The sequence below is a fragment of the Electrophorus electricus genome, chromosome 18 (assembly GCF_013358815.1).
Source record: "Electrophorus electricus isolate fEleEle1 chromosome 18, fEleEle1.pri, whole genome shotgun sequence".
Taxonomy (NCBI): Eukaryota; Metazoa; Chordata; class Actinopteri; order Gymnotiformes; family Gymnotidae; genus Electrophorus; species Electrophorus electricus.
The window spans coordinates 4,614,190-4,639,189 of NC_049552.1; the positions used below are offsets into that span (position 1 = coordinate 4,614,190).

Below are 25,000 nucleotides of genomic sequence, written 5' to 3' on the forward strand. Positions count from 1 at the left end.
CGGGCACTACACATTAGGTCCGAGGGTCCGTGAGGGGTTTACCTGGAATATTCTCATGTTCGTGTTTCTTTAAGTGGCGGTCCAGGTTGGTCTGCTGACCGAAGCAGCGGTTACACAGATGGCACTTGAAGGGCTTCTCCTTGTTATGGATGTTACGAACATGTCGCTGGAGGTTAGATGAGATGCTGAAGGAACGGTCACAGTATTTACATCTGTGGGGAGAGAGAGAGACAGAGAGAGAGAGAGAGAGAGAGAAAGAGAGAGAGAGAGACACAGAGAGAGTGACAGAGAGTGACATGGAGACACAGAAAGAGAGAGAGAGAGAGAGAGGAGAATTAGACTCTGAAATGAGGTCCCTGTTCAGTTATGTAAACAGCAATCACTAACAGTAGAATGGCTCAGTCTAAACATGGCAGACACATTACAGGCAATAGAGCACTTTAGAAGGGGGACGCGTGGAGTGAGAGCACACTTGTCATAGCGGCTCTGATACTGAAGTCAGTGTGCCAGTCTCCTCCTGATCTCCACGCTCTTCTGTTCTTTAAGCCAGTGTGAAACTACTCTAGGGACCGTAAGCAGAGGATTACTCACTACACAAAATGTTGTTTTGCCATTTATTAATTGGCAAAACGAGCCCGGTGAAGGCCCAAGTATTATTTTAAAATGCACGATCTCGTGTAACCCGTATCTAATGAAGCAAGTTTCCCATACTGAACAGCACTTTAGAGGTGTGTTTGGAATGGCTCCCCCAGGTGGATGAAGTAGGAAGTGTGCCTTGTGTCAAGGTGTGAGTGAAGCCACCCCTCCAAGCTTTTCAAATACAGAGATTTTCACATTTTCTCAAGGTCAGCCATCCCTTTTTCTTTTCTCGGGAACACGTTCCCATTCAGATGTGACCAAAAGCCTTTGCACATGAAATAATTCAATCTGTCCTCTTCCCTCAAGACATGTTTCCACCTTGTTTTCTCCTAATTGAAAATTGAAAAAAGTCAAGCTTGTTTTTTTTATGCTCCATGCCAGACATGATGCCTACACAGAATATGCCAACACTTAAAACAGTGAACGTGAACCTTGTATACCTCTCCTTGCCCATAAAGGTATTAGACATTTGGCCAGTAAAATCAGTAGGATTCAAGACTTGAGTCTTGTTCCACCACAGTCTCTTCAGTACGTGTGTGTGTGTGTGTGTGTGTGTGTGCTTGTGTGTGTTTGTGTGTATGTTGGTGTGTGTACATCTGCATGGCATGTGAGTGTGCGTGCATGCGTGTGTGTTCGTACGTGTCCATGTGTGTGTGCGTGCGTGTGTGTGTGTGTGTGTGTGTGTGTGCATGCACGTGTGTGTGTCTGTGCGTGTGTGTCTGTGTGTGTGTGTGTGTGTGTGTGTGTGTGTGCATGCTTGTGTGCGTGTGTGTGTGTGTGTGTGTGCATGTGTATGTGTGTATATGTGCATATGGGTGTGTATGTGTGTGTGTGTGTGTGTGTGCGTGCGTGTGTGTCTGGCACTGAGCCGCCTGTCCTGAGGGTCATTGTTTAGGCTCCTCTGCTGCCTCTCTGTGACCTTCTTATTTGCAACGACAGCCCATCCAGAACAGGCCGGAGAACATCAATTTAACGTGCTGATAAACAAACAGGGCAGCAGGGCTGCGCCGGACAGTGGTCCTTTTGTTGGGTGGCTCGGCCTGGCCGGGACTCCCGCGGCCGTCTGCAAGCTTGACTTTCAGGGCTAATTGCTTTGGGAAAATCACTCGTCATCAAGTGCTCGGAATCAAGATGCAGCCTCCCTTTTCATGTTCCAATTTATTTTCGTGAGCGAGTGCGCGTGTGCGTGTGCGCCGGCCGATTTTCCAGACTTGGCGCATCATGGTTCATCGAAAATGGAAAAAAATGCCAAGACAGTGTTCCTCATTCTACTTTCCTTCCCCGCCTCCCCCCTCCGCTGGCCTTCTCTGCCCCGATTTGTTTATTTTTATCAGCCTGTCCAAGGGGACTTTAAATTACTTAGTCATCTTTGCTTTTCTCTTTCTCTCTTTTCCACGTTACAAGGACTGCACATGGAGCGTTACGATCTGAATGGGGTCTTTCAGTGGTCAGCCATAGTGGGCCAATTTCACCGCAAAAAGTGGAGCCGATAGCATCTCGAGCGGGCAAATAGACCGCGGCGCACGGCCTGCGTCTGATACGGGCCCGTCTCGGCCTCGCGCGGCTCCGAGCGGGGAGGGGAGATGATGATGATGATGATGATGATGATGATGATGTCTGCCATTTGTTAGGGTAAATTGTTTCTAAACGAGCTAATCAGGGGACTGTAGTGAAAAGGCCAAGCATCCAGCAGCGGTGTCTCAAGGGAGGCACGCTATCTCATACATCTCCTCTGCAGAAACCCCAGCAGCAGACGTGTGGAGCTCAAAGAGGGGCCAGGATCCCACCCGGACCTCCGCTCGCATTCCGCGGCAAAAAGGAGACGCCTGATATAAACTGGGGGTGAGGTTACTGATCCTACAGACGATGACGAGGAATATAAAAAAAAAGAATCATGCTAGCTCGGTTTCATGTTCTTAGCACCAGTGCAACACCTTAAACTTCACTCATGGGGAACTCCATTTGACCAGCCTGTCGGAGAACGCAGAGATCGGCCATCGGATGGTGCGGGTTCAGGTTCATTTTCCTCCATTAGCCTGCTGCTTTGCTCGAGGCCGCGGTGCACGCAAATCAAAGGACCCCTTCTCGGAGCTCAGCGTGCATGGCAGTCTGCCCCCTGAACAGGGGCCACAGCAGTGATAATTAAGCAGCTCTATAAACAGTGCAGGGATGTCTCCAGGGCGCCTTCACAGGCCAACATTGTCCAGAGCTTTGCTCTGCCCACTGCACCTCCACAACATCTGCACAGACAGAATCAATCTTCCTTCTGTTTCTACATGCTCACCCTCGTTTTGTTTTGTTTTGTTTTTTTTTTCATTCTTTCGCTCTTTCTCTCATTCTCGCCTGGTTCTGGGTAGCCGGCGGTGAAGCAGAAGACCGTAGCTCATGTACCGATCAGATCGCCAAAAATGGGTCCATTCTTCTTAATGTGTGTTTGTGTCTGTGTGTCAGACAGGTCTGTATGGCAAGCATGAGTGAAAGCTGCTCCTCTCCGCTTTGCAAAGTAGGCATGTCATGAGCGGGAATAAATCTTCAGGATATGGAGTGATGTCGGCACGCCGGTGTTTCGGTCTCGCGTGTTTGATTTGGATGTGAGGCCTCTATTCCCAATGACTGAGGTTACTTCTGTGTGTGCATGTGGGGTGTTGGCGGTGGTGCTTTTGAGTAGCTTACCTGTAGGGTTGCTCTCCCGTGTGTGTTCGTAAGTGCCTGGTAAGATTAGCCGACCTGGGAAAGATTTTCCCACAGTACCTGCAGCAGGAGAAACCAGGCTTTGATACAGCTGAATGGGAGTATAGTTGTTCTATGAACAACTGCTAAATCACTCACACATATGAAACACTAAATACAGCATTACCGCTTACTATAGGTGAAACACTCAGAAAGTATAACCGGAAGGCATAGATGTGTTTATTAGCTATGTTATAATCCAAAAAAGAATCAAATCAGATTTGCATGAGTCTTGAGGTAATCGTAAAAAATGACTTCTTCCTGGATATTTGCCCATATGCTATAAAACTGATATAAGTCTATTTCCAGAGAAATAATGTCCCAACAGTCTCCATTTCAGATCAGACTGTTGCATGATGAGTAGCACTTCCGGCTCTCGGCGAGAAGCCATCTTCCTACCTGCAAGCATAGCGTTCTTTGCCTTTGCGTAGGATGGCGTCAGATAGGGAGGGTGGAGGAGAGCGGAAGTTGAAAAGGTGGTGTGAGGAGTGCTGTAAGGAGTTGGGGGCATCCAGTTTCAAAGCGCTGAAGCTCTCCAGCTTCTCCGTCATGTTCTCCATAGCAGACACCTGGACAGACACGGGGCTCCTGATGAGGCTGCCTTGCTTGACGACAGGTCAAGGGTATGACGAGTGTGTCTAATGTCGCATACGAGACTCTGAGTCTAAAATTTCACCAGAATTAAGCAGTCCTAGTTTAGCAGTGGCAACTGGGGACTTGTTGGCAGTTTAAGATGAGATCCTCTGTCAGAACCCAGCAGGACATGGGTTCCCCTCCCCATCAGATATGCAGGCAAACTTACTGCATGCAAGAGCCATGTCAATTTACACTGGAGGCATTGGAGGCCCCACTCATATGAGCACTGAAATAATGTGGCTGAACCTGGAAGAAAGCCCGTTTTGAAAAAGCTCCAGTGAGAACGGCAATTTCCCTGAACAGAGACTTCTCCTCGTCACTTTGAGGCTGCTCACGCCTGCAGACACTGAAATCTGAACCACATCAGGGTTAATCTCGCACTAAGAGCCACTTCCATTGGGGGACTTTTTTTTTGGTGAAGTTGCTTTTAAGAAAGATTAAGACTAATCTGGCCTACGACACTGACCACTGGAGTTCTGGCCGCGGCAGATTAAAACCCCTTGCAGATATGTGGTGAAATCCGTTTACCTGAGGGACGCAAAACATAGACGACGGCAGCGACCACAGCGGCGGACAGAGGCGGGGTTTCGCATCATTGGGAGACGGCGCGGAAAACCGGAGGAAGCTGTATATCAGAAGGTCGCGGCTTGATTGTGCTGTTGGAGAATCACCTCCCTGACCTATGGCACGTTAGCAGCCACTCGAGCAGGCCCCTCGGGAGACCCTGACCCTCCACTTTCTTCCTGACAAGTCTCAGAGAGAAGCCTCTGAATGAGCCATTCACCCTCGCAAACGGGAACCATACAATGCAGTTTAAGATACCCCTCGCTGATAGCCCCTTCCCCATTAGACACAGAACAAAGGCTTCGTTATTCCGTTTGGGGGCCAAAAACAGCTTACATCCTTCCTGCTTTTGGAATATGAATAAACACAGGGACAGACTCACTGTCTCAATTTATTTATTCATGTCTGAGTTGCACCTCCATTTTGTCACTCTGCCAATCTGATGTAACGATTTCTGATCTAATGGATTGCTGTCAGTAGCAAGGGACCAAACAAATTACACTTGTGTAATTTGTCTCGTGTATTACATCATCCACCGTTCATCGCGGTTCATCTGCTGTACGCATCTGACACATTCCCACTGCATTGTAAGGAATGTCAGGCATGTGGGAAGGAAATTTGTAAATATCAACATTTTCCCAACATCCGTAGCAACGTCCTCATCTCTCCGACCGGGACTGTCCTAATGCCACCCAGTGGAACGCGGGCTGGGGGAGGATGGAGGTGAACGAGGAAAAGAAAAAGAGGCTCAGAGTTTTTTTTGGGGGGGGTGGGGGTGGAGGGGTTGGTGGTAGGTGCAGCTCTGCATTGATAGAGAACAGATTTACAGGTCAGATAAGACAGTTCCCAACAAGAGAGGCCATTCTCCTGCACACAAACAGAGGAAGTGTCTGATGGACATGCAGACATTATCTAGGCAGCCAGGGCAAAAAAAATATGGTAGGAAGTTATTAGCAGCGGACCTCAGAGTACAGCTATGCAGAAACAATGCATCGACTAAACTTAGCTGTGCTGCAGCACCGAGCGGGACGACTTGCTTTATCTCAAAAGGTCATTATTAATAATCATTTTATCATCGCTCAAAGGTGGGAAAAATTTGAAATGCTGCCACATACAATAGGGGATTGTTTTTCAAAGCAGAAGATAACAAACTGAGCTTTGTGCATTCTGTGCACCAGAAAGGGCTGTTTCTCTCCAAAGATTATCTTAAATCTTGGAATAAAGTAATCAAATGTTAAAAACATACTTCTTTATTACTTCTTCATTGCCGTGGCTCAAACAAAATTTGTTTCTATAGTAGGTGGGATTTATCTTTAAGGTGGATGGGAACAGTGGCTGGAATGAAAAGGAGCATTTTGCTGGTTTCATGGTATAGGGATACCATATCCATACTACAGCAGACACGCTGTTCTAGAAAGGTTGCAGGTTGATGTGTACTGGGGTTCTTTAACTGGTTCCAGCAGGATGGTTTTTGTGATTCATCAAAAACCATCAAGCAACATTTCTATCTGGCACTCAAACTTGGGTCCTCTGCACAACTTGTGAACATACCTTGTTAAAGAATGCAACAACAGCATAGTGAGTGAGGACATTAGAATCTGCAGGTTCTTGGCTGGGATCAAACCTACATCCTTGCGATTAAGGGTGTGAGGCATTATTACTGCCCTACCACCTTTAGCATATCCACCACAGCACTTTAAATGTGGTTCCTCCAGCTGTCATATTAGCAAGGTTATTTAGAGTGCAAAGAACAAATAATATAACAGGGGTTTTCATACTTGAACACTTGCACTCATAATCCATAAAACTCTTTAGCAGTCATGCTGGAAATCCTCGTGTAGTGTAGACTGCCATGCTGGTTACAACGTGAGGAATACCTGAGGATGAAAAAGCAGCGGCGAAGGTCTCAGGTACTTCTCCTTCAGTGCTCCGACAGGATCGATCAGCTTCCTCTTCTCCACCCTGCTGGACAACAACACAGAGGGTTACGTACGGACGAAGGTCCGTCAGATGTCACAGCCACCTAAACCTCCGGCCAACTCACGTCAGAGAGAGGTACTCAGACCGACATCCTTGTGCCGAGCCCTGCTTTGTGACCTACTCGGAGCGAAATACCTGTAGATGGGGTCCATGAAGAAGGGCGAGGGCTTGGCGTAGTGGAGGGATGGCTGTTGCTGAGGAGGAGGAGGAGGAGGCTGAGGAAGGGACGCCTGCTGCTGGGGCATCTGGGGCGGGTGGAGATTCTGAGACTGGATCTGCAGCAGGTGCTCTTCCTTAGCCGGCATCTTGCAGCCGGCGCTGTAGACATGGTTCTTGCGCTGGTCGGGGGTCCCACCATTCTGGCTGGCCCTGCTCCGGCTGCCCATGCTCAGATCCAGCGGCTGCTCCTCACCGCTCGGTAGAAGCGTGCTGGAAGGCATGGGAGGCTTGCTGGAGGGCGGAAGCGGAGGCTTGGCCTCTTTGGGCTTCGTGGTGAGGTCGAAGGGTGACTCTACAGCGGTAGTGGCAGCCATTTTCTGTATGTGCTCACGGGGTGATTTGGGCTCTGGCTTTAAGAACATGTTGGGGTTGAGGGCTCTGTCCGTGAAAGGGTACAAGGAATGTGGGAAGTTGGGCAAGAACTGAAAGGGGAACATGGAATGGTAGGGTAAGGAGCCCATTTTCTTCTCTTGCAGGCCCATGAAGCCAGGCCCAAAGTACTTCTCTGCAATGGAAGCGATGGCTTTGATAGAGTCAGTTGCCGCACTGGCAGGCGGGAGCGCCTGTTCATCGGGTGGCGGGAAGAAGGAGTGCCGGGAGGAGAGGAAAGGGCGGTCGTGGGGGAGGTCGGCTGAACGGGACACAGAGACAAAGCTGCCACTGACCTCCTCCGGCTTGCCCTCCTCCTGCCCAGACTTCCTCCGACTCTTCTCACGTTCGCTCTCCACCTCGCTGTCCAGGTCAGAGCCGGACACCGTGCCAGTGGTGGTGTCTAGGTCGGTGCCGCTGGTGGTGTTCACGTCCTCCAGGTCGCTGCCATCAGACACGTCGCTCATTTTCACCTTGCCCTTGCCGTCTGCGAAGGACAGGTCCCGCTTGGACTCACGGATCTCCTCCGACTGGCTACTAAGGCCACTCCCAGCATTACCATTGGTGTTGCTTATAGATGTGACCACCGAGAGAGCAGGGGCATCCACGGGGCCATGAGGGAGCTTCCCATCCTGACTATTACTCAGTGGGCTCTTTAGTAATGGGCTAGGGGGTAACAATGGAGGCCTAGGGTATAGTGAAGGGGGAAAGATCCCTGGGAAGCCATGAGAAAGGGACGGGAACGCAGGGGGGGCAGTGGAGAAGGGCAGGCCAGGGTGGTGGGGCCGAGAGGGGAAGTAATCCCCGAAGCCGAGCCCACTGTGGTTCAGGCCGGGGTGGGGCTTGGGCTTGCTCATGATGGGGCTGGAGGACATTGGGATGCCCGGCGTGAACATGCCTCCGGGGCTGTAATGGTTCTTGCCCTCACAGAAGCGCCGGTGCTTGTTGAGGGAGGAGGTAGTGCTGAACATTTGTCCACAGTCCTTGCACTTGATCTGGGTGCGGCAGTCTGCATGCATTCGCTTGTGGCGGCACAGGTTGGAAAACTGGGTATAGGACTTGTGACACACCTCACCTGGGAGAACACACATGCCTGATTAATTCTATTAACATACTGTCTTTAATCTCACCAGGCGAATTTATTATCAGTGTAGGAAATTAAGCTGGTCATATCAGTCAATCAAGACAGTTACCCATGCTGTTTAACATACCCAAAACACAATCTGGTGATCACACATAATCCAGCTCTGTTGTAGCTGGTACATTGAGCGATTAGCATATTAATCACGGATTACATTCAAGATTAGATTCATTATGTGCCGTGACAAATGAATCTAGTGTATTTACAGACAAATGCATCTACAAACTAGTACACTGGCAGAGTACACAAACACTGTGACAGGCAGAACACAGAGAAGCCAAGCAAAAAGACGAGAAGAAAATGGTATCGTCATCTGTCAGTGAGCAGCTGAAACACAACAGAGACATTTACCTTTACATGTCAAATGTGCCTGGACCATAGACAAGCCTTATGGGCCCTCAAAGGAAAATGCACAGTGAAAAAACAAAAAAAAAAAAAGGGAGGGGAAAATGGAGTGAAAAAAGAGAGAGAGAGAGAGAGAAAGAGAGAGAGAGAGAGAAGACGAGAAACGCAAAACAAATGCGGAACAGAACAGAAGAAGGCTCTAGAATTTCATTTAGTGTTCTGACCTATAAAACAACAGCTGTCATCTTGGGGCGGAGCTAGCTGGGAAGCCTTTGGACACTGGTAATTGTATCTGAGGCTTAGACAAGCCTGCTGAGACTTACACATAAAAGGCTTCACACTGCTGTGGATGTGCTTGTGCTGCTTCAGGCCTGAGGATGTAGCAAAGGTCTTGCCACACTCGGGGCAGGTGTGGGCACGGGCACCAACGTGCTGTGAGCGGATGTGGCGCTGCAGGTTGCTGGGGTCCGTGAACACCTGGACGAGAAACACACACACACACACACACACACAAGTGTGCAAACTTAATGCCAGGACTCCTACTGCCAACCACGCGCTAATGCGTAAAAGCAGTTTACACAGGACACTGGCCAGCACACCGGCCCATGAGCCTGAAACTTGTCCAAATCTTTCTGGATGTATTATACACATGTGTAGGACATCTGTAGGCGGTCCTACATATCTATATTCATATGACTATAATTAATAATACAGAAAAACACACCAAAGTGTAGGATCGCCTCTTCAATCCCCACTTGATGGTAGCTAATTTATGATAGTTATCTCTTCTTGGTAGATCAGGAATGTACTGGCAAGAATCCATTTATTAGGGTAAGTAAGAGTTGCTGGGGCCTACCTTATCACAGTTTTCACACTCGAAGCGCTTGCCACTATCATGTGACATCTGATGACGAATAAGATTGGACTTCCAGTTGAAGGCTTTGGGACACTGGTCACACTTGTATTCTCTCTCCTCCGTGTGCACGACCATATGCTGGCCCAGACTAAGCAAATATGTCCAAAACATTGCCGTTACCACGCTAGCAGGAGGTCTATGAAATGAATGTATTTTCTTGCGCATAGTGCAAGTTTGGGTGTTAACGAGTTTTATAACACAGCTTTGTGCTAAGCGGCTGATCAGGGCAAATTCGCAACAAGATTTTTACCAAACCCGACAGAGTCATGGGGCATGTCAGCAGGGAAAGCAGAGCTGTACAGGTTGTTACGGCGACTGTCGCTGGGGTAACGACGACCGCACTTTGCGGCCCTGGCCCTCACCTGTACTCGCTGGGGAAGATCTTCTCACAGTCTTTGCACTCATACACGGGCTCATCGCTGTCCTCGCGCTCCTGTTTGAGGTCTTCGCTTAGCGTGTCGAAGATGGAGTTGCCGCTGCTGCAGGAGTACTTCTGGTGCCGCCGGAGCTCCGGCTTGGATGAGAAGAGCTCGTCACAATCTTCACAGCGGTACATCTGCTCGTCTGGGAAGCACAGCATCCAAACAGGGACACTACATTTCATGCGAATGTCTTAGCAGCTAAATGCAATATCACGTCTATCCTGACTTGCAATTACTAATATCTTTTCTAATAACGATGATGTAGCTTGTAGAGGGAATACGGGGATTTTTAAATTTAAGTCCTACAAAAGTATAAAAGATAAAGAAAACACTTGTATTAACAGCAAATATTTTGTGATAGACGAATGTATTTCAATAACCCTGTTAATTAGATAAAATCATGTTGAGGTAAAAGGGAAGTAGGAGATAAACAAAAACAACGGCATACTTTCCTGTTTAAGGCTGCAAACCTTTGTTTAAAGACATTTTTTTTTCATGACCAAGGTCAAACAAATAAAAGTGTAGCAGCTGTTTCTATGGTAATATCCTGAATTAAGTGCCAAGTTCAATGCTTCTGAGCATATTTTCAAACTCGGCAACCTTAAAAAACTTCCCAACCTCACAAACAGTGGAAAGTCAAGAGTCAGGATATGACCCCTCCATGACCACCATCCTCAACTCCACTCCACTGCAAAACTCCCTGCGACATAGTCCATTTACTGCACATGGGGTATGATCTGTGCTTACCAAACCAAAGTGGGCACTGTTCCATTTAACGCTTCAGCCCCCCTCCTGTCTGCCATTCTAACGACTTAATGTTTTCAAAGTCGGCGCTATTTGGCCGTAGCGCCGCATTCTTAGTTTTATTCTAATTTATGACAGCGACGCTCTTCTAGGGAACCTTGTTTACGTTATGAGTATGTGGAATAACATTTTGGGAAACAACCTTAATTAATACCAGAACTGAACTGGAAAGAAAACTGAAATGAAAAAAATCACCACAGCTTTTCAACAATGGTTATGCCCAAGCCCAGAATCAATGCCGTTTAAAAAAAAAGAAAAAGAAAGAAACCATAAAACATGAATTTGTTGCATTATCTCTCTGTCTCATCAGCAGCACTGAACACTGGGAAGGAATGCTGGAAAAAGCGGGGCGTGGGGTGGGGGGGCAGGAAAACTAATAGCTCTTGGAGAGAAGTAGGGGGAACACAATTATGTGCAGTTTAGCGGCTAATCTGTGAGCATGGGTGAGGTCCCCCGAGACTCCTCAAGCTCCACTCCAAATTCCAGCACCGATAAGCCAAGAGGAAGAGGATGAAGGAGTTCTCCCTCTCTCTCTCTCTCTCTCTCTCTCTCTCTCTCTCTCTCTCTCTCTCTCTCTGGCTATCTGTCAGCCTCTCAGACTCTGTCTGACAGATTGACTCTCGCGACCATTTTCACCTCCTTTTGTTATTTCTCTTGTCTTTCTGTTTTGTCCTCTCGTCTCCTGAACCAGTGTCCGCCCAGCCTGCATGCTATCTTTCGATGGCTCTCGTTCTATCTTGGCCAAGATCTCTCACTTTCTCCTGGTCGCCCCTTTCAGAGGGTGCATTCTCCCTCGCCCCTTCTTAACCTGCTCTCTGTCTTGTTTTTTTGGCAGAAACATCTGACGATGCATATCTAGCCGAAAAACAAACAAACAAACAAACAAAAAAAAAAACATTTGGTGTGCTAGAGAATGACTGCTGCTAACAGATACCTTAACCTGCCAGAGCTATTTTAGACAGTGTGGCAATTCTTCATTCTTTATAGTTTCTTCTCCAGAATCAAAGGAAAGCAAAACATTTGGCTCAACTAACTGCCATCCTACACTCCCATACTTTTAATATTAAGATCTACGACAAAGAAAACAACAAAGGTCTCCTGGATGTTTGAAAATCTGCCTGCCACTTCATTATTATATTATTCCATAGTATATCCATATTTTATAACTTCCACATAATATGTACCCTACAGAAAAAAATATTTGTTATAAAACATACGTATGGGCTATTTATATGCTTAGAATTTGGTCTGTTAAGTGTGAGACTCGTCTATTGATTAAAAAATTAGAGCGCCTAGTACCCTCTCGTCAGGAATTATCATAATCAACTAACCTTATTGGCACTTTTGCGTTAGCATTAGCGCACGTTAAGGTGCGCTTTCTTCCGTCTTGTTTAAATTCATCTTGACTAATCAATAAGTATGAATCCGTTCGTGTACAATATAAAAATATAAAATGACCTGTCTGACTCGCAAAAAGCACTTTGAACATAATCTCAATTTTGTAATTTTTATTCAGTTCCACAATCCCAGTTAGGCCGTGGTGTACATTCATTTTACAGGCAAACTTCCTTTGGTGAAAATTTGGGTGAAACTCAACATTTCTTCCATGCACTTAGGTTACACAATAACTGCATTTGCATCACAAGGCCATCCGAAAAAAACAAAACAAAAAACGGTAGACTATATAATACGTTTGTCATCTTCTCTGTTTTAAATCTGAATAAAGTGCTTAATTGTATAAAAAAGTGCCATGCCACCGTATGCTGCTGTTTAGATCACAAAGTAGGCCTATTCGTTTGGAGTTTGTTTAAAAGATTCGTTAATGACGCGCATTAATCTTACCTTCCAGGTTCGGTGCCATAGAGCCCTCGGGGAACACTCCGTCCTTCATATAAACCAGTAACTCCTCCCCTATATCAATATCTCTAATAGCTTTATAATAAATCTGGAAATAGAGAAAGATAAAACAAGTTTAAAAAAAACAGTTAAAAAACACACACCTCGTCTTTATGCTTTGTCATAGGATAAACTATTTATTATTATTATTATTATTATTATTATTATTATTATTATTATTATTATTATTATTATTATTATACCTATTACTAAATCAAATAAAAAAAAATGTTTTACTGTAAATTGTAGGCTGCTATCAGTTATTTATATCATATCAGTCTCTTAATATCAGGCCAGAATGTTCAAAATACGCTTCTTTATAAGAAATAATATTTCTAATTGAACAGAAAAAAAAACAATCCCATTGAGTTAACAATTAATGCACTAGTGAAATTAAAACGAAATATTGCACGGGATTTGTATTCAGCCATTTCACTTTAATCAGTTTGTCAACACGGTTTGCTAACGAAATGCCAGCGTTAAAAAGAGATTACGGGGGGGGGGGGGGGGGGGGGGGGGGGGGCAGCTAATTAAAATGTATCCTGCATGTAACTCGCACCTTTTCAAAATTAAAATGTGTTCACCGACGCTGTTCTAAGAAGACACGAGACTGGCACGGTGTGGCAAAAAAAAGCCTCCATATAACTGGGCCAACAATTTGCAAATCGCATTGCACATAATAAAGCACAAAACACATGAGTGCATCTTAACTGGAAACCTCACTAAAATTACTGCTTCTTTTTATGAATGTAAAATGCCAACATCGATGCGTATTATTTTATATTTCCCTAAGTCTTAATAAGTTAAATAGTGTGTATAACCACAATTATATTATCGTGAAAACAGTCCAAAATATATATAAGACGTGTTTCGTTATAAATGCACATTCTTACAATTCTTCAATCCTTATCTAATATTATTATCACCCGTTTACATTAATCGAGAGTACATTTGACTAAATGGGAAGCTGCAATAAGAAAATTAAGACTAACCAGTACCCCCTTCATATTAATTTACATGTCTTCATGCACGTGGATTCCTGTGGTCCAGCCAATATGGCAAATATACAGAAATGCAGAATAGTTTACGTTAACAGAACAAATCATTATATAAACAAACAAAGAGGCCAAAGGTAAGTGGTTTTCATACTTTGGCAAAACTCGAAAACAAAGATGGAAGTAGGCCCCTAACAACCGAGCCCTCATGGGGGCGCTCAGCACCAGGAGAAATGTGCTTCTCCCGACAGCAGAGCACCGGGGAAAATAGACCGCAACCGAAAATGAGTCTACAAAACTGCACAAACTTCATCTTCTGACTTTTACCGGCCTAATGTTGTGACAACTCGCAGGTGTGTTACAAAACCAGGCCGCGGCTCTTTCTTGCGGTTTAAGAGGGGAGACCGAGATATTCACAAAGAACACAAGTTCAACTATGTTGTTGTTATTATTATTATTATTATTATTATTATTATTATTATTATTATTATTATTATTATTATTATTATCCGACTACACATTAACAAGTACGCATAAGGCAGGTAAGGATAATATATCTGACCTTTTGGTTTTCCGTGTATTGGTGGAGTTGGGAAAGTCGAGCGCTTGATCGCAAAGCTTCCAGTCGTAATAGCAGTTCTGTCCCCGTAGAGTTCACCACACAACCCATAGTATCATTACACGGGGCTCGAGACGCAGCTCGAGGCAGGCAGGGCCCCCCTTCGAACAGGGGCGACAGAGCGAAAGCGCGAGCGGGCGGCGACGGGCGCGGAGTCCTCCAACTCTCTAGTCAGCGCGAGCGCGTCTTTGATGAGGTGAGGTCTCATTCATTAACGAGTCCCTATCGGCCCCGCCGGCCGCTCCTCCCCTCTTATCTCAGACCAAAAGGACCGACTGATCCACCGCGCAAGACCCTCCCCACGTCGTCTCCTCCACTGCCCACTAGGTTCATCTGTTATTGATGGTAAAAAAAAGGGCTATCTTTCAGCCAGGAGACCAGGCGCCTTAAATAACGCGTGTACAGAAAAAGCCACAGCAAGACGGATACTGGAGCTTTGGGTCGCGTTTTAAAAACGTTCCGTCGCTACACCTGTTTTTGCTCGTTGTTTTTCTCCAGCTGCGTTTCATAGTTGCTGCAAACACAACCACCTACTAATTTTGTTTGCAATGTTAAAGGTTGCGTTAAACATTTGTGGACGTGTAAAATATCGTTTACAAAAACACTATCGAAATAAAATAAGACGTTGCAAAATGCGGTAAACACTGACGGTGTAAATGGAATAAAAACGCACATTCATGTAGTTGATAAAGACAAATATTTAAATGACATTAATTAAAAACACGCACTGTTACAATAAAAGCAAGGCACGATGCTTTAACTTATGATTTAGCTTGAATTTATATTATAATTTCGATTACAATAATTTTTTTGAGCACAAACGCAAAGGGATTTTGTGCAAATTGCTACTGTAGCGTAAGGTTATCCGTCCATGTTTACAAACATCCATAAAATTAAACAGACGTTATCTCGCTATACCTACAATTTTTTAGAATAAAATTAATATATCTAATAACTAGTATACCTAAAGTATAAACCTCTTTCATCATAATGTTAATTACCATAATGGTAATGCGAAATGAAAATAATTACTGTTAAGATGCAAACGCATATTAAGTAGACGTGATATAGACTTTTGATTTGATGCTATAAAAAGATTATTCGAACAATGTTGTGCAGCTTATCGTGAATGTCTTCGTGTAGTTTGATGCTGTAGGAAAACAACTCCAATCGGTTCGTTCTGAAAGCCTTCGGGATTTATTTTAGATCAGGCTGACATTTCCTTTTCACAAGGGAAACTCTTTCCTTTCTCTTTAACAGAGATAACAAACACGTCCACAGAGAAGAGCCTTCAGAAGCCTTTTGCCGTCTCTTGAGTGTGCATTTGTTCCGTAGCTTTAATGGCGGGGAACCCTGACAGAACTTTGGATGTGAAATTGAGCTGTTGTGTTTTAGAGTCTAGTCTACGCTTGCTGCAGGCATATGCTAATGCGTCCAGACGCCCCCCACCCACCTCAAAAAAAGCAATCCATTATGACGGTGTGAAACTGTGTCTACAGTAAATCTTTTGAGGATCCGACAGCACTGAGAGGGCCATCTTGACCTCCTCACATCGCTTTCAAGTGTTAGGGGCAGATGCATCATCCATCACTTGTGTGACACACTATAATCCCCCCTCTGTCACACGCACGCACGCACAAAGGCGCACACCCATGCGCGTGCACGAACGAGAAACTGAGCGCGTAAACCTGGCACACTGAACGCGCAGCAGAGAACTGTATAGAAACACAAAGACAAATCCATAAAGTGGGCACAGGCGGGAATTACAGTTGCGCTGCGCATGCGGATTTGTGCGTGTGTGTGTACTTGAACTTGACCACTGGTACCACCTGTGAACGACGCAGCAGGACAGTGCAAAAGGAGCACGTTTAAGTGTCCTCCGTGTAAAACGCAGATTCTCCTGATTATGGTCAGATGTAGAGTTAATTAATATGCGCAGTGCTTTCGTGGTAAAAAAAAAAAAAGAAGCAGCAAAAAAAAAAAAAGAAGCAGCGTGGTAAAAAAAGAAGCATTTTGCATCTGGCCGCCCGAATAAATGACACTGACAAATAATGATTTAATCTGTGTTTGGTTTGTTTGTTTGTTTGTGAATCTTGGCTAGGCTTAACCTTTGCCCACAAAGCAGGCCCTGTTTAGTGGTGTTTAACTAGGAAACATTTGTATGAAACAACAGAGATTAAACTGGTTAAGTTTGAATAATATAAGACAAAAAAGGTTATTTTTCCCCCTGGAATATAAAGTGACAAAAGCCATGTTACAAAGACTGCAGTAGGATTGATTTGTCTACGTGTAGACGGTGTGTGTGTGTGTGTGTGTGTGTGTGTGTGTGTGTGTGTGTGTGTACGAGGTTAACGATGGCCTTCAGACAGGCAGGCAAGCAGAGAACCTGCAGCACAGACACTCCAATCTTCTGCAGCCGAGCTGGCAGTGCACAGTGAAGACACCGCTACACTCTCACTACACTCTCACTACACACTCACTACACACTCACTACACTCTCACTACACTCTCGCTACACACTCACTACACACTCACTACACTCTCACTACACTCTCGCTACACTCGTGCTACACACTCACTACACACTCACTACACTCTCACTACACTCTCGCTACACTCGTGCTACACACTCACTACACTCTCACTACACACTCACTACACTACTACTACACACTCTCACTAGACTCTCACTACACACTCACTACACTACTACACACTCTCACTACTCTCACTACACTACTACTACACACTCACTACACTCTCACTACACTCTCACTACACTCACTACACTACTACTACTACACACTCTAACTAGACTCTCACTACACACTCACTACACTACTACTACACACTCTCACTAGACTCTCACTACACACTCACTACACTCTCACTACACACTCTCACTGCAAACTTTCACTACACACTCTCACTACACTCTCTCACTACACACTCTCACTACAAACTCTCACTACACACTCTCACTACAAACTCTCACTACACACTCTCGCTACACCCTCTCACTACACCACTCACTACACTCTCACTACACACTCTCACTACACCCTGTCACTACACCACTCACTACACTCTCACTACACACTCTCACTACAAACTCTCACTACACACTCTCACTACACCACTCACTACACTCTCACTACACACTCTCACTACACAATCTCACAGCAGAAACACACACAGCTTTGCTCTGGCATCTCTTCCAAAACACACACACACATACACACACACACACACACACACACACACACACACACACACACACACACACACACTCACACAGAAACACACACATGTACAGGCACACAGATATACACACACCCACACGTGTTTGTGTACACTCTACCTCATACATTCTCACACACACACACACACACACACACACACACACACAGGTATGGGTTTCAACTGCACAGGGCTTTTCTTGTGTCCTCTGAGAATGGTCGTAAGCTGTGAACCTAATCTCAGAGCTACATGTTCTGCAGCTTCTCGTCTGACATGCTTTTATATTTTAGCTCTTATAACAATTCTGCAACTCCTTTGAAGATAACACTCAGAAAATTGATAAAACTGCTGTCAGGAATGGAACTGGCAATTTTGAGCTCCACTGTACCAAACCCACTGGACTCACTATAGGTGACACTTAGTATTCAAGGTCATTCACACTTGAAGCGACAGCCACCGACATCCACATTAGTTTCTGAAGTGGCACCAGAAGAGAAACCAAAGAAAAAATCCACATGCATGCGTGAAAAGCATTACACGCGGTCAGCTGCGCGTCGCCGGGGTCGGGACGCGAGCGACAAACGTGTAAACAAGTAAATAAATGATCCGTCTCGAGTTTTAAAAGGTTACAGTCGCGGCCGAATTTGCTGGGTGTGCGCATATTTTCCGCACCACTCACGCGGCCGCGCACGCTCTGAGAGGAAGGGGAAAAACAAAGTTCGATGAATTATGCATTTTTGCATTGTGGAGCCTTTCTGAATAAGTAATAAGCCGCTGTCCATGAGACACTGCATAAAATGCGTATAACGGAGGCGAGAGGTGAAGGGGCGAGGGGGGGGGGGGCAGCTAACTATCTGAAAGAAGGGCAAAAGTAAACAGAAACCATACATTTAGTTGAGTGATTTTAGCGGGCGCTATTATTCTCCTGCGAGCTCAGCAGAGCCTGGTCATTGAAGTGAAAGGACTTTAATGATCGGGTTTGCTAGTGGAAGTCAATTGTTGGTTGTCAGTCTCTGAGGCTGTCCCTGGCACCCCTCCCACACGGCCCTGTTTGGTAGGCTTATGTTTCACATGTCAGGCTCAGGGGCGATAGCGGCCACGTTGCCCCTGTCGGCAGAAAGGTTGATGAAGAGGAAGGGAGGGAGGGAGGTAGAGAGAGAGAGAGAGAGAGAGAGAGAGAGAGAGAGAGAGAGAGAGAGAGAGAGAGAGAGATAGGGACAACAAAGGGTATGTTTTTGCCACATTCTGTTCACAGCTCTCTGCTCTCTGTGTCTCTCTGCTCAGTTCTCTGCTCTCTGAGTCTCTCTGTTCTCAGCTCTCTGCTCTCTGAGTCTCTCTGTTCTCAGCTCTCTGCTCTCTGAGTCTCTCTGTTCTCAGTTCTCTGCTCTCTGAGTCTCTCTGTTCTCAGCTCTCTGCTCTCTGTCTCTCTGTTCACATTCTCTCTGCTCTCTGAGTCTCTCTGTTCTCAGCTCTGAGTCTCTCTGTTCTCAGCTCTGTGTCTCTGTTTACAGCTCTCTGAGTCTCTCTGTTCTCAGCTCTCTGCTCTCTGAGTCTCTCTGTTCTCAGTTCTCTGCTCTCTGAGTCTCTCTGTTCTCAGCTCTCTGCTCTCTGTCTCTCTGTTCACATTCTCTCTGCTCTCCGAGTCTCTCTGTTCTCAGCTCTGTGTCTCTCTGTTTACAGCTCTCTGAGTCTCTCTGTTCTCAGCTCTCTGCTCTCTGAGTCTCTCTGTTCTCAGCTCTGTGTCTCTCTGTTTACAGCTCTCTGAGTCTCTCTGTTCACAGCCGACTGCTCTCTGAGTCTCTCTGTTCTCAGTTCTCTGCTCTCTGAGTCTCTCTGTTCTCAGCTCTCTGAGTCTCTCTGTTCTCAGCTCTCTGCTCTCTGAGTCTCTCTGTTCTCAGCTCTGTGTCTCTCTGTTTACAGCTCTCTGAGTCTCTCTGTTCACAGCCGACTGCTGTCTGTGTCTCTTTTCACAGCTCTCTGTTCTCTGAGTTGTGCAAGGTGGGAGTGAGACACTGTCTGAAATGGTATTAAGAAAAAAGAAATGCTTGATGGAGAGATTATATGTGCTCAGACACACACACACACACACACACACACACACACACACACACACACGCAGCACATGCACCAGGTGTCCGCCTACCCATGCCCATAATGCACAGGAGACATTTTCCCAAAGTTCCATCAACGCAACAGTGTCATCCTCCACTGAACACATCCTGTCATCGCAGGTGTCACCTAACGCCTTCTTCAAAGAGCCAAAACACGCCAAGGCTTCCAGGAATTGCACTGTAAATTTGCTATCTTCTCTCACCGATTTACCGGGTATCTTATCTTGTGGACAATAAATGACTGTGCAGTGTTTTAAAGGAAGACAGCACTGGGACAATCAATTACAAACTTCGGGAGTGTACTCCCTCTCTCCCTGCTGCGTGGGACTCATCTATATAACTGTTGACTCACTTCCTTCAACACACACACGCTCGGCGGAGAGAGGACGGCCCAGACAAGAGTCCCGTTTATTATCCATTGCGGGAGACGCTGTTGCGGTGACATCAGCAGAGCCTGTCATCCTGACAGCACCAACTGCTCTGTGTCTCCTGAAGAGCACTGTGGGCTTGGCGGGGCGGCGCCGGAGATGCCTCTCGATGCTTCGCTGTGTCAACAGCAGCTCACAAGTAAGCTGGCAGCCAGGAGTGTAATGATTTGCAAGTGCATTTGTCTGCCAGTAGCAACTGTGTGTGCCTAGAGACGTTCGGTATGCTCAGTCCAGCCTCGGTTGTGTTACGCCGAGAGTCTAACATTCTAGCGAGCGATGCCAGTTTCACACTATAATTAATGATATGCTATTCTAAATTCATTGCAAACAATCGGATGTTTAAAAAAGCTAAAAACACAAAAGATAAACTGATGAGGTCATTTTAAGAATGCGTTTGATTTTTAGCTTAATGTGGTATTCGTTGAGTTAAACCTTTACAATTGTTCAAACATCTTGGATCTGAATCATTAGATGCTTAAAACCTCCTCTGATGGTGAGCTGTCACTTGAGCTGCTTTCTCAGAGGAACACCAAACCCAAAAACCTGGTTTCATACAACAAAAACAAAACCAAAAACGCTAAAACAAAAATTCAGCTATTAAAAAAAACCAAAACATCCCCCCGCTGAGGTGTCTCTTGCATGTGAGTGCATTGTGGGTATGTGAAGGAAGCGGAGAGCATCAGAGGAGAGGAGGAGCGATAGAGGAGGCCGACCTGGTGCTCGCTGAGGTGACACACGGCCAGGTTCTGCTCCTCGTAGCAGGGCGCTGTGCGGACGTACTTCAGCCAGCTCCCGCTGGCCTCCACTGCCCCGTCCAGGCAGAACTTCACATTGCCCATATCATCCACCACCTGTAGCGGGTAGAGAGAGACACCGCACTGGTCAGGGCCAGGCTCGGAGGTTAGGGCCCAACCCTCTCTCATCCCCAAAGTCTGTACGAGAAATGAGGAACGGAGACGAAACTACGTGGCATTCATTACCAGTGCAACGCGGAAGCTCTGCACAGTCTACACACCACAGATCACCCGGCTGAGGACATTACCCGAGCTGTGTTTGGTTTTATTGTAGTCAAGAACGTCACATGGACGAGGAATCATTCAATGGATTTAACAAAACGGGGCTCCATTTACACACATTTACTGTGGTTATTTTTGTACTTAGAGAGCACTTTATGACAGCGTGCTGCCTTGAAACAAATTATTATTATTATTATTATTATTATTATTATTATTATTATTATCTGTATAGTGCACATTTATTGCCATCAGAATAAAACATATACAGTGACAACATATCATATCAACATAACCTCTTTGTAGAGTCATTCAGAAAGAAATAAACGGCCAGTTTGGCCCTCTGTGTGAAGGGCTTAGGTATGGTTTTTGAAAATGCAGAGGTTTTGCTGTTAAGCTTCTTTCTGCCAAAAAGATAAGCAGTACTTCCTCTCTGAACAAACGCTCATGCACACCATTCACACACCATTCACACCCTCATTGTATTAGGAGACAAGTGACATACATGATGGAGGCATTGTGGGAACACAGAAACAGGCACACACTCGTACACACACACACACACACACGCGCACATGCACACACGCACGCACACATACACGCACGCACACACACGCACACACATGCGTACATGCATTGGCTTGAAAGGCGGTTTGATTCCCCTGTCTAGTGGTCATCTGAACTCCATGCCAAACCCCAAAGCTCCCTGGGTTGGAAGGTTAAGAGAGGCTCGTAGGTCTTTTGCACAGGGGCTCCCAAGTGCCACACCGATCACCGTCAGCTAACCTGACACTACGGAAGCGACGGTTGAGGTGCTGGGTTACTCGAACAGAGGGGGGGGCCAGCAGAGGACAGAGACAGACAGAATGTCAGGAAATGACCAGAACAGAGGGGATGGTATTTGTGGTGGACACAAGATTTACTGCGAGTTGGGGAAAAAAGGCATCTCGCTCCCATTAATATGCTAGCCACCCACAGGGAAAAAGAACGCTGCTAAATTATTGCTGCAGCCCTCTTTGAAAACAAAAACTTTCAAATAATATTTGGTTCTGCTCCATCAAGTCGAAAGAAAATAGCATGTGCACAGTCAGCAATCAAGGCAGAAACTAAATATTCGCAGTTAGCATAAATCCAAGTGGCAGTAAATCTAATACTGCAATATACTGGGTCTCAGTAAGTCTAGTTAACGGCTACAGGAAAATTATTATTAGCAACATTTGAAACTGCACTGCAGGAATTTAACATCAAAGATGGTTAATTGAACAGAACATATTACTATACTAAAATCAATATTTTGCAAGACTTTAATTAAAACTGGTAAAAAAAAAACCATATATCATTAATTTTAGTAATATCTCAGTATTACACATTACTGTTCAGATGTATGGCGTATAAATGCCAATTTTTGCAGTTTGGATATGAAAAGATTAAGAATAAAGATCCATATAGAACTTGTGTGTGTGTGTGTGTGTGTGTGTGTGTGTGTGTGTGTGTGCGCGTGCGTGTGTGCGTGCGTGCGTGTGTGTGTGTGCGTGCGTGTGTGTGTGTGTGTGTGTGTGCGTGCGTGTGTGTGCGTGTGTGTGTGTATGTGTTACAGCACTCAAGGGCCTAGTGACTTTGTCCTAATACAAAGTGTAATCTTACAGTCATGCTAGGAGGTCTACTTTCTCATCTTCACACACACACACACACACACACACACACACACACACACACACACACACCCACACACACACACCACTGTGATCATAAGTCATTCCCAGTCTCCCTGGATGTGATCTTTGACTGCTCCTTGCTCCTGTCCACACACTTACCAAACGCAACACACAGGAGAGTGTCAGACTGCCAGGGGTCAGTCGCAAAACACATCATTTAGGGATCTGTTCCTGGATCAGTTTTGCTTTCCAACCTCGTGTTAGACTGTGCAGAAACCGGACTCTGGTGAAGCTGGAGCTGAAGAAGTGGACAGCACTCCAGCATGAGCTATTGGTGTCGCTCCATTTTTACATTTTGGTTAAAAAGACATGACCCTGACCTCCGAAGGAGAACGACATCCAGAAATGGCAACATAAAACCAAAGTCTGGGCTTTGGTTCCTTTCTAAAGGTGAAATGTTTTGAGAATAAATTCACTATTGTGCTGTAAACAGCACACCTACCTTATAGGAATACTTTTTTAGGTGTCCAGTTCCACGCTGCAGCCAGTCTGATGCTACATAAGATTTGTTCGCCACCATCTATCTGAGCGGGCAGCACTCGTGTGGTCTGACCACTGATGTAGAGCTACCGGACAGCTCGCACGCATTGTGCATAACTGCAGATGGGCAATGGTACCTAACCTCCTACTTAAGGGATCGGCGCGCAAGTACACCGCTCGAAAAATGCACTGGCTGCAGCGCAGAGCATAAGACAGATACGCCACAGTATGTATGGCTTCTACAGGAAGTGATGTCAAACAGCACCCAAGAGGGGCAGCGGTGCTGTGGTGAGTGGGGTGGTACGTGAGCATTCGACTGTTGCACCCTGTGCCCTTCTGTGTCACCTAAGTGTCATGGTGCTTGCTGATGCACTGCGTTCAAAATTTGACCTCCAGCTGACCCCCAGCCAGGGGTCAAAGAGTTGAAACCTGACTAACGTGACATTTTCAGTGCAGATAAGCACAATAGTGTTAACACTCTTAGGAGTGTTCAGAATAAGATTGAAGCCAGTGCCTGCTATCACTCATTCTACCAAGTCTCTTCTGGGCCTGAACCAGTATGTATGTAGCCATCGCATCACAGGTGATGTGTATGTAGTCATCACGTCACAGGTGATGTGTATATAGTCATCACGTCACAGGTGATGTGTATGTAGTCATCACGTCACAGGTGATGTGTATATAGTCATCGCGTCACAGGTGATGTGTATGTAGTCATCGCGTCACAGGTGATGTGTATGTAGTCATCACGTCACAGGTGATGTGTATATAGTCATCACGTCACAGGTGATGTGTATGTAGTCCCATGTCACAGGTGATGTATATGTTGTCATCACATCACAGGTGATGTGTATGTAGTCATCACGTCACAGGTGATGTATATGTTGTCATCACATCACAGGTGATGTATATGTTGTCATCATGTCACAGGTGATGTGTATATAGTCATCACATCACAGGTGATGTGTATGTAGTCCTATGTCACAGGTGATGTATATGTTGTCATCACATCACAGGTGATGTGTATGTAGTCATCACGTCACAGGTGATGTGCTATACCAACAATTATTTCATCCACCTGAGTAACGAAAGGTCTTCCAGCAGAAAAGGACAGTTCCAGTGAGAAGCTACTGCTGCTGCCATTTATGGGAAAAGGCACAGGATGATGGAGAGCAGGACCTCCGGTTTATGTGTGAAAACAGTCACTGAAAACTAACCAGGCATGGAAGGAAATGATCCTGCACTCCAAACACACACACACACACACACACACACAGGTTCAATTCGGTGTGAGCTTGTCCGCAGGCCTGGCGAATTCCAGCTACAGGTATCATACATGTTTTCTTACGGCATGGGAAACAGCATAGTAGTATGAGCTGGGGTGGCTTGGGTGTGTGTGTGTGTCTGGAGAGTGTTCTGGCTAGATTAGTGTGTGTGTGTGTGTGTGTGTATGTAGGCAGTGTTCTGGATAGGTTAAAACCAGGTTCAAACACGTGCGGATATGAAGGCGCATACACCTTGAGAGGTAGCCGGGCGTGTGCTCGGGGTGTAATGAAGGGCAGGCAGTTTATAGGTCTGCAAACACTCTGGCTCCAGGTGGAACACTGATTTATACACAGAGTGATGAAAATGCACGAGAGAGAGAGAGAGAGAGAGAGAGAGAGAGAGAGAGAGAGAGAGAGAGAGAGAGAGAATGGCACCAACTCACTGTTTATTTACCCTATGACATCACAGCAAC

The 25,000-nt window shown here is 45.8% G+C and overlaps 1 protein-coding gene across 10 annotated transcripts in view; it reads right to left on the bottom strand.

The window, feature by feature from the left end:
- prdm16 (PR domain containing 16) overlaps positions 1 to 25,000 on the bottom strand; it is a 185,812-nt gene that overhangs the window by 9,782 nt on the left and 151,030 nt on the right. For 4 of the 10 annotated variants that reach the window (XM_035536253.1, XM_035536252.1, XM_035536256.1 and 1 more), the window contains exons 4-14: positions 20,768 to 20,905; positions 12,608 to 12,710; positions 9,902 to 10,103; positions 9,480 to 9,627; positions 8,947 to 9,100; positions 8,630 to 8,665; positions 6,685 to 8,230; positions 6,447 to 6,534; positions 3,769 to 3,938; positions 3,313 to 3,390; positions 43 to 212 (exon numbers count right to left, since the gene is read on the bottom strand). In XM_035536253.1, the coding sequence (XP_035392146.1) occupies positions 43 to 212; positions 3,313 to 3,390; positions 3,769 to 3,938; positions 6,447 to 6,534; positions 6,685 to 8,230; positions 8,630 to 8,665; positions 8,947 to 9,100; positions 9,480 to 9,627; positions 9,902 to 10,103; positions 12,608 to 12,710; positions 20,768 to 20,905 (2,833 nt within the window). Of the gene's footprint in view, positions 1 to 42; positions 213 to 3,312; positions 3,391 to 3,768; positions 3,939 to 6,446; positions 6,535 to 6,684; positions 8,231 to 8,629; positions 8,666 to 8,946; positions 9,101 to 9,479; positions 9,628 to 9,901; positions 10,104 to 12,607; positions 12,711 to 14,218; positions 14,456 to 20,767; positions 20,906 to 25,000 lie in introns of those variants that run through there. The other 6 variants (XM_035536254.1, XM_035536255.1, XM_035536262.1 and 3 more) reach the window with 6 other exon arrangements.